This window comes from Chrysochloris asiatica, unplaced genomic scaffold (genome assembly GCF_000296735.1).
Source record: "Chrysochloris asiatica unplaced genomic scaffold, ChrAsi1.0 scaffold00082, whole genome shotgun sequence".
Taxonomy (NCBI): domain Eukaryota; kingdom Metazoa; phylum Chordata; class Mammalia; order Afrosoricida; family Chrysochloridae; genus Chrysochloris; species Chrysochloris asiatica.
Window position 1 is genome coordinate 7,734,825 of NW_006408600.1, and position 8,516 is coordinate 7,743,340.

General features: G+C 38.4%; 1 protein-coding gene across 1 annotated transcript in view; it reads right to left on the bottom strand.

The window, feature by feature from the left end:
• PARP8 (poly (ADP-ribose) polymerase family, member 8) overlaps window positions 1-8,516 on the bottom strand; it is a 279,531-nt gene that overhangs the window by 56,787 nt on the left and 214,228 nt on the right. The window contains exons 17-18 of the mRNA XM_006865763.1: window positions 7,308-7,358; window positions 7,115-7,210 (exon numbers count right to left, since the gene is read on the bottom strand). Coding sequence (XP_006865825.1) covers window positions 7,115-7,210; window positions 7,308-7,358 — 147 coding nt within the window. The remainder of the gene's footprint in view (window positions 1-7,114; window positions 7,211-7,307; window positions 7,359-8,516) is intronic.

Sequence of the window (8,516 nt, forward strand, 5' to 3'; positions counted from 1 at the left end):
CCATTTTGGAAGAAGTGCAGACAGAGTGCTCCTTGGAGGCCAAGATGGACAAATTCGTCTCTCAAACTTCTAATATATTGTCAGCAAGACCAGTTACTGGAGAAGGAAATCATGTTTGGTAAGGTGGAGGGTCAGAGAAGAAGAGGAAGAGACCCCCAACGAGATGGATTGGCCAAGTGGCAGCATCAATGGACTCAAAGGTGGCAACAGTAGTGAGGTTGTTCCAGGATCAGGCTTTTTTTCGTTCTGCTGTGCATAGGGTCACTATGAGTCTCTACCAATTCGATGGCACCTAACAAAAACAACAAAAGTGGACTCTTGCCTCCAATGACAACTGAGCTATTCCATGATATGCCAATGTGATCTGACTCAGATCTTCCTTTTTGTTTTTTCCCTCCCCTCAAGTCCATTTAGGTGTTTCTCCTAGTGAGAATCAGCCCAGGGATGGCAAGATCCACTTTGGAAGAGACTCCTGGAGCAGTCTCTTCCTTTGGTCTCCTCTTGCGCCCTTAGAACTTCATGGTGCAGATCCTTTGCCCATGCAGCGCAGAGCACTGCCAATTCTTCCGTGTATTTTAGAACCTTGAGTGCATGATGTAGGACCTTCACAAGCCCCAGCTAGGACTAATTTGGCCAACCTGATGTCCCTTCAGTCTTAACAGACCCTGCTGTTGTAACACCCAAAATAATAAACTATTGCTCTAATTAACTTGAGTGACAATATTTTTCTTTCATTAGGGACAAGTATAAAATCTCTACACCAAGTTCCTCTTTAGTGTGCTGTTACTGATATTTGTGGTGGGGCCGTGTGCTGTGGAGTTGGTTCCAACTCACAGTGAACCTGCATAGGCTTCCCGAGGCTGTAAATCTTTACAGGAGCAGAAAGTCTCATCTTTCTCCCATAGAATGGCTGGGAGTTTCAAACTTCTAATCTTGAGGTTAGGAGGCCAACTTATAAACTATATATTGCTATTGTTGTTGTTAAGTGCTGTTGAGTTGGACCCAAACCACAGTGGCCCTGTATAGGATTTCTGACGACCGTCTGGTGGGTTTGAACCGCCCACCTTATAATTCAAACTGACCTTATGGTCCAGTTCATTATCCTGCAGCATCGCAACAGGATCTAAAAAAATACCAAACTCTCCTATCTATACATCTGTTGTACAAGACCTTTTTAAACTGTTGAAGATCAAAGATGTCAGCTTGAGGACTACGGTGTGCCTGACCCAAGTCAAGTTATTTTCTATAACCTAATATACATGCAAAAGCTGGACAGTGAATAAGGAAGACAGTAAAGAATCGATGTTTTTGAGTTATGGTGTTGGAGGAGATTATTGAAAGTGTCATGGACTGTGTTGGAAGAAGTGCAGCCAGAGTGCTCCTTGGAGGAAGTGTTTCGTTCTGTTGTGCATAGGGTCATTATGAGTCTGTTCCAACTTGATGACACCTAACAACAACAACAACATACCAACATAGTCTATGCTGTTGTTTAGTACAGTCAAGTTGGTTCCATCTCATAACAATTCTGCAAAGGATTTCTGAGGCTTTGAATCTTCACAGGAGCAGAAAGCCTCATCTTTCTCCCATGGAGTGGCTGGTGGGCCCAAACTACAGACCTGTGGATCACAGAATAGTGCTTATCATATGGAGCCACAATGCTCCCAAACAGTCTCTATAACAGATCAAGCCATGCATTCTTGTATATTTTCTTTGGAAGACTTTTTAATAATTCTGCCAATACTACTTTAACAAAGCACTAGAGATATAACAATTTTAATTCTGTAGAATTTATTTTTCAAGAGTAAAATAATTTGTATTAAAAAAATATATATATATTTAAGATTGATAAAATGATCAATTAAAGATATTGGGAAAATATTTTATAAATTAACTTACATGTCTCACTCAATAACAATGTATACATTATGCTGAATAATTTTGGCAAATTTCAAATGGGAATAAATGTCATAACTGGACTCCAAGTTCAAAATACCATCCTCTGAGTCATTTAAATCAAATATGGGTGAGACTTTAGGTGTGTTACACCCTGGAGCAAAATTCTTCTTCATTTGTGAATCTGTGAAATCTAGACTACAAGTTATCTGTTTCCAAAGTACAGGAACAAAGTAGACATTTTCATTACATATGGGAGAAATCAGAGAGAAGGAGGAGGTAACTGGCTCCAGGCAAGTCCAAAATCCAGCGGAACAATTTACATTAGCTCTTGTGGCTTGAAATCAATCCTCTGTTCTCTGAGATCATCTGGGGAAGGGCACTGCTCTCCAAACTCTGGGTGTCTAGGGTGGAGGCTTCTTGGTCCTGAACTTTAGCTCCACCTTCCAGGTCTACTGTGATGGCAACTCGGCTCCCTCAGTTTGGAAGGCTCCATTTTTTTCTAGTCCATCTAAGTAGTGACCTCATTCTTTCAACCCTGGTAAACTCTGTTCTTTCCCTTAGGAATGGCAGCCCTACCCCTTCAGTTTCAGGCTGTGGCATCATAGGACTGGCACATCTGAATTGCAGCCCTGAATTTCAGAACTAAACTGGCAAGGATCCTACTCTTTGAAACCTAGAAGGCAGTGAGCTCATTCTTCGTGATCCATGAGATCATCGTCTTTACCCTTTGAAACTGAGAAGGCCTGCTCGCTTGCTCTTTTGAAAAGTCTGAGGATCTTCAAATTGCTCCAGGCATGGTCTTTTCTTTTCCGGGAGACAACAGATGTAGGTCATTTGACCTACATCTTGCCTATAGAATTCCCAGAGGCAGACAACATTCTTTCCTTTTGTTCTTTCCCTATCCCCTTCAGTCTAAGCCGAATTGTTGTTTCTGCAGTGGTAGCTGTTAGAATTATCAGTCAAAGTTACAGGCTTAATCTATAAGAAAAGATCCATCTCATTCAGGTCTTCCTCTTTTTCACTTGCCCTCTTACTTAACCTCTCTGAATCTTAATTTCCTCCTTTGTACCATGGGAGCAAAAGTAACTAAATCACCAAGATTTTGTAAAAGTCCAGAAAGTAAGCAATATGAAAAGTTCAACACAGCAGTCAATAATCTCTTTTCACCTGTGAACCATAACAGACATCGATTCAATTACAATCTTCTTATTTATCTACATTTATTTTATTGTTTCTCAAGTTCAAAAAGCAGATTTCAATACCCTTCAGGTATGGCCAAATAAACTGCTTGTATACAACTCTGAACTTGCTATTGATGTCATTAAACACTGCAGAGCAAAGAACCTGCAAATTCCAATCCTCTATGAAAGCAATAAGAAAACTAGAAAAATGGTCAAAATCAACTTTTTTTTTTTAATTCTGGAACTTAACCAAAAGCTTATAGCAACCCAGAGAGCATCAGGAAAAACAGATGGATCTCAGCAAGAACTGCGAGATTTTTGACACTTTAAATTACCCTAATCCCATCCTCCACCCACAACTCAGTGGTAGCCTTGAAGATAAAAGTCTGCATTTCCAGTCCCACACAAAACAACCCCTGTCATTATTTCATTTCTCTGGTGACTCCCGGGAAGACAAGCAGAAAACAGTCTCATAAGTCACTCAGTGCTAAAGCCAACACTAGAGGCATGAAACAATTTACAAGCAAATGTTTAGCTGCTGCAGCCTGAGGCAATATATAACAGATGAGACAAATAGCTCACTAACCAAAGACCTGTGAGAAAAGACAAGGGAGTGACATGTATATTTAAGCCATGGAGCCCTCCAATGTATTCCTGGGAACCTAAATGACATGTGCACGCCCAGGACTGTGAACGTGCTCAGGGAATATATCTGGCAGACCTCTAGTCTCTGTGCAAGTAGGAAGTAAAGGCAAAGAAAGAATTGTAAACTGTCTGGTTGAGCGTGAAAGCATACCCTAACACACACACACAAAGTGCCTATGCAAATAGTGGGATAATTTTTAGTTTGTGTTGTTGTAGGAAAGTCTGTCCAATAATCGGTGGTGCGGTTGTGTACCGTGAAGTCGGTTCCAACTCATAGCGAAGTAGCGAAGGTTTCCGAGGCTGTAAATCTTTCCGGGAGCAGGAAGTCTCATCTTTCTCCCATGGAACAGCTGGTAGTTTCGAACTGCTGACTTTAATGGTTTGCAGTCCAATTTGTGACCACTATGCTACCAGAGCTCTGGGCTCAACCGTGGCAACAATAGTGAGGTTGGCCCAGGATAGGGTAGTGTTGCATTCTGCTGTGCATAGGCTGCTATAAGTCGACACTGATTCCATGGCACCTAGCAACAACAACAACAACAACAACCAAACAGAGAGTTCAGTGGTCACACTCAACAAAGAATACAGACTTTATGGAACCCATCTTAGAAAAAACACAAAACATACAACACATTGGCAACAAGCAGCATTAATAACAAAGCCTGGAAAGGGAAGATAATTTAATTACCAGAGTTGTCACATTGTAATGTTCAAAATATCCAAATTAAACAAACAAAACAAAAATCAAGAGCTACGTAAAGAAACAAGACTAGTTTGATACACAGGGGAAAAAACTACAATCTCAATAGTAACTGTTCCTGAGGGAAAGCATTTAGGGCTGCTAAACAAATACTTTAAACCAACTTATTTAAATTTTCAAAGAGCTGAAGGAAATTATGGTTAAATCCTGGTGTGGCGCTGTGGGTTAATGAGCCAGACTGCAAAGTCATTTGAACTGCAAGGTCGGTGGTTCAAGCTCACCAGCTGCTCCTTGGAAATCCTATACAGGGTCTCTATGGGTCAGAACCGACTCGAAGGCCCTCAACAACAACAACAACAAACTAATGGAAACTATCAAAACAGTGTTTCGCTGAATAAAGAATATCAATAAAGACGAATTATAAAAATAAATCAAACAAATTCTGGAGTCAAAGAGTACAATAATTGAAATTTGAAGGATAATTAGTATTCACTAGAGAGTCTTCACATCAGATACAAGCAAGCAGAAGAAAAATCTTGTGAGCATGAAGACAACCATACAATGTGTTAATTATAAATCTATGCTGATGGGCATACAATATATAAAGATGTAATTTCTGAAAAGAACAGCATAAAATGGAGGAAGGGAGAAAGGGCAGAGTTACATAAAAACAGATTTTCTGTACTGTTGAAATTAATTTACTATTTATTAAAAATGTCATTGTTGTTAAGTGCCTCTCAGTCAGTACTGACACAACGAAAGGTTTCCAAGAATTATCTGGTGGGGATGAATTGCTGACCTTACAGTCAGTAGTCCCATGCTTATATTACAGCATGCCATACACAAAAACATAATTATTATTTAGCACTTTAAAAAGTTAAGTACTGATACACGCTACAGCATGAACTTTGAAAATATTATGCTAGATGGAAAACTCAAACAAAGAAGACCACACATTGTTGACTGCGTTTAAATCAAATGTACAGAACAGACAAATCCAGAGAGACAGAAATATATTAATGTTTGCCAAAGAGTGAAAGAAGAGGAAATTAGAAGTTACTGTTCATAGGAACAGGGTTTCTTTTGAGCGTGATGGAGAAGTTTTAGAATTAGACAGTTGTGATACTTAGACAGTATTACGAATATACTAAAATATACTGAGCTGTGCATTTGAATGTATTGAATTTTATGTCATATGAGCTTTATCTCAATAAAATATTGCTAAATAAATAAATAAAAGTCAAACCTTTGAAATTCTCCCCAAATGCAAGAATTTCTATACTTCCTGGACAGTGCCCTGTGTCAATGAGTTGGTATTTTGAGGAATATTTGTCCCAATTCTGCTTATGCTATTCGGTACCACAGGCACATGACCAAAAAAATGCTGTTGAGTTGCTTTCAAATTATAGTGAGCCACAGACACAGTGGAATTGGGCCAGTAGGGCTTACCAGGCTGCAATCTTTACAGAACCACACAGCTAATGGGTTTGAACCTTTCAGTTAATAGTAAAGTGCTTTCACCACTGTGCCACCAGGATGCTTTGCATATGGCCAACTCCTTCTATATTTGGTTGGTTGGGTGTGTGCTGCAGAGTTGGATCTGACTCAGAGCGACTCCGTATAGTTTCCTAGGCTGCAAATCTTTACAGGAGCAGAAAGCCTCATCTTTCTCCCGCTGAACAGCTGATAGTTTCAAACTGCTGACCTTAAGGTTAACAGCCCAACTCATAACCATTACATTACCAGAGCTCCTTTTTATTAATCATCTTATATTGTGGGGTTGGAAGAAACATTGTTTACAATATGTCATGGACTGAATTGTGTCCACTCCTCCCTTCCAAAATACATGTCAGTTTGGATAGATCATGATTTTCAGTAGTTTGATAGTTATGTGATGATCTCCCAAGATGTGATTTAATGTAATACACCAATAAGAGGATTAAGAGTTGGACATATACCACCCTTAATCCCACCACAACCCTGATCTGAGGTATAGGAGGTCCCCCAAAGGTATGACATGCGACACCTCTGATCTTACAAGAGACAAAAGGATAGACATGTGAGCATAGAAAGAGGTACTCACTATCACCAAGAAAGGAGACCCAGGAGTGGAGCACAGCGTTTGGACTTGGGTTCCCTGTACTGTGAAGCTTCTAGGTCCAGGGAAAGATTGATTTCAAGACACATGGAGATCTCTAAGGAATGCTGGGCCTACAGATGCTGAAAGGATACAAGGACCTATCCCCAGAGATGGTACTCTGAATTTGGACTTTTAGACTTCTAAACTGTGAGATAACAAATTTCTGTTTATTAAAGCCATCCACTTGTGGTATTTCCATTACAGCAGCACTACATAACTGACACCATATCCCATATACATCTACCATTCTTCCACTCATCTATCTATGTATCTAAGTGGCACCTAGAAATCGATCTCAAAAATGCAGTAAGACACATTTCCCTAGTACCAAGCTATTTGCCCTTTCAGAGATCCCTTCAGAAGTGATACTAATTTGTTTATGTCAAAATTAGGCTATTTTAATTTGCGCAGTTTGTTGCTACTGTTTTTAAGTGCAGTCAAGTCGGTTCCAACTCACAGCAACCCTGTAGCACTTAGATATTTATCTTTATTTCTTAACTCTCTGTGTTTATATTCTAAATGAACTCTGACATTCTACCAAAGGGAACTCACCCTAAGCATGGGTCCATTTTGAAACACGTGCGGCTCATCACAAACCACACAGTATTCATTCAATACAGGGATCCGCTGTTCCGCAAACTCAATTGTCTGAAGGCAACAGAAAAGAAGAACAATTAGGTGGAATTCATAAATGAGACATCACTAAGGAAACAAAGGTTTTATAATGGGTGAAATCGAATCATACCTGCACTAGGAAGCCGTGGTCTCGTATTGGAATGCATTTTGCACCATTTGGCTATAAAAAGTAAAGTAAAAGAAGAAAATACCTTTTTTTCAAATTGGACAAAATTATGAATTATAGCCTTTCACTTTCTGAAACAGTGACTACAGATACAATCTTTTAAAACTCATAAGTAATATGATTTAAGTCACTTAGTAAGTATCAAGATTTTAGGATTTCTTTATTTACTCTATTTTAATATCCTTTGTAATTAAATCTTTGCCTAAATTAAATTAAAAGCATTCTTAGCATATGACCTCTTTAGTAAAATTGATTGGCATCTATCTTTATATGATGACAACAAACAGGTTTTCTGTGTTTCTAATTGTCAAATACAGCAAGTTCTTAAATTAATGCATTTCAATCTTATTTTATAATCAAACGCAATTCTTTACCCAAAGAAATATTAGATACCTAATGAAAGTGGTAAACACTAAAACAGGTTTTATTCCTAACCATATAGGAGGTAATAATGACACTTTCTTTCAAGAATATCTGAAACTACCATGGGAAAACATCCATTATGTAATTCTAAATTATTTTTTCCATCTGGAAAGCTTATCTTCTATAAAAGAAATGGACTTCATGGATAGATATCCACTTAAAATTCTCCACAGGCTCAATAAATTTTTCTTAAAACAATACAATTTTACAGTATAATCTATAACTTAAAAAATAAATCTATTTGAGAGTAATATAAATTTCTGATAAGTTACCTTCACATTCTTCCTAATATTTATTGATGCCTTAAATGGTTAGCACTAAATACCCCCATATACATATTTAGTGAGAGCAAACAAAACCTTTTTATCACAACTATTTTGAATGTGTAAATGATATAGAATATGTAAAAGAAGAAGTTCTTTATCTATAAAGTGACATTAGTATAAAGTGGATATTCAGAATGGCTTTAAGTGAGGTTCTAGAATATGACTATAAATGTTGCTTCTGTCTGGAAGTAACCATGTTCATTGGTTTCAAGGAACGCATTAGGTTCCTTGAAAAGCTCTGTTTTGGATGACTTGGGGGCACTGGAGTACGACTTGCTGAGCAACTTATGATTTTTCAGTCCATAGAATTCTTCCATTCTGAGATTGCTGGAGTAAGACCTGCTCAACAGTCTGTGGGGCTTCAAAGTTCTTTTTACGTGTAACAAGAAGGACATTATTCTTC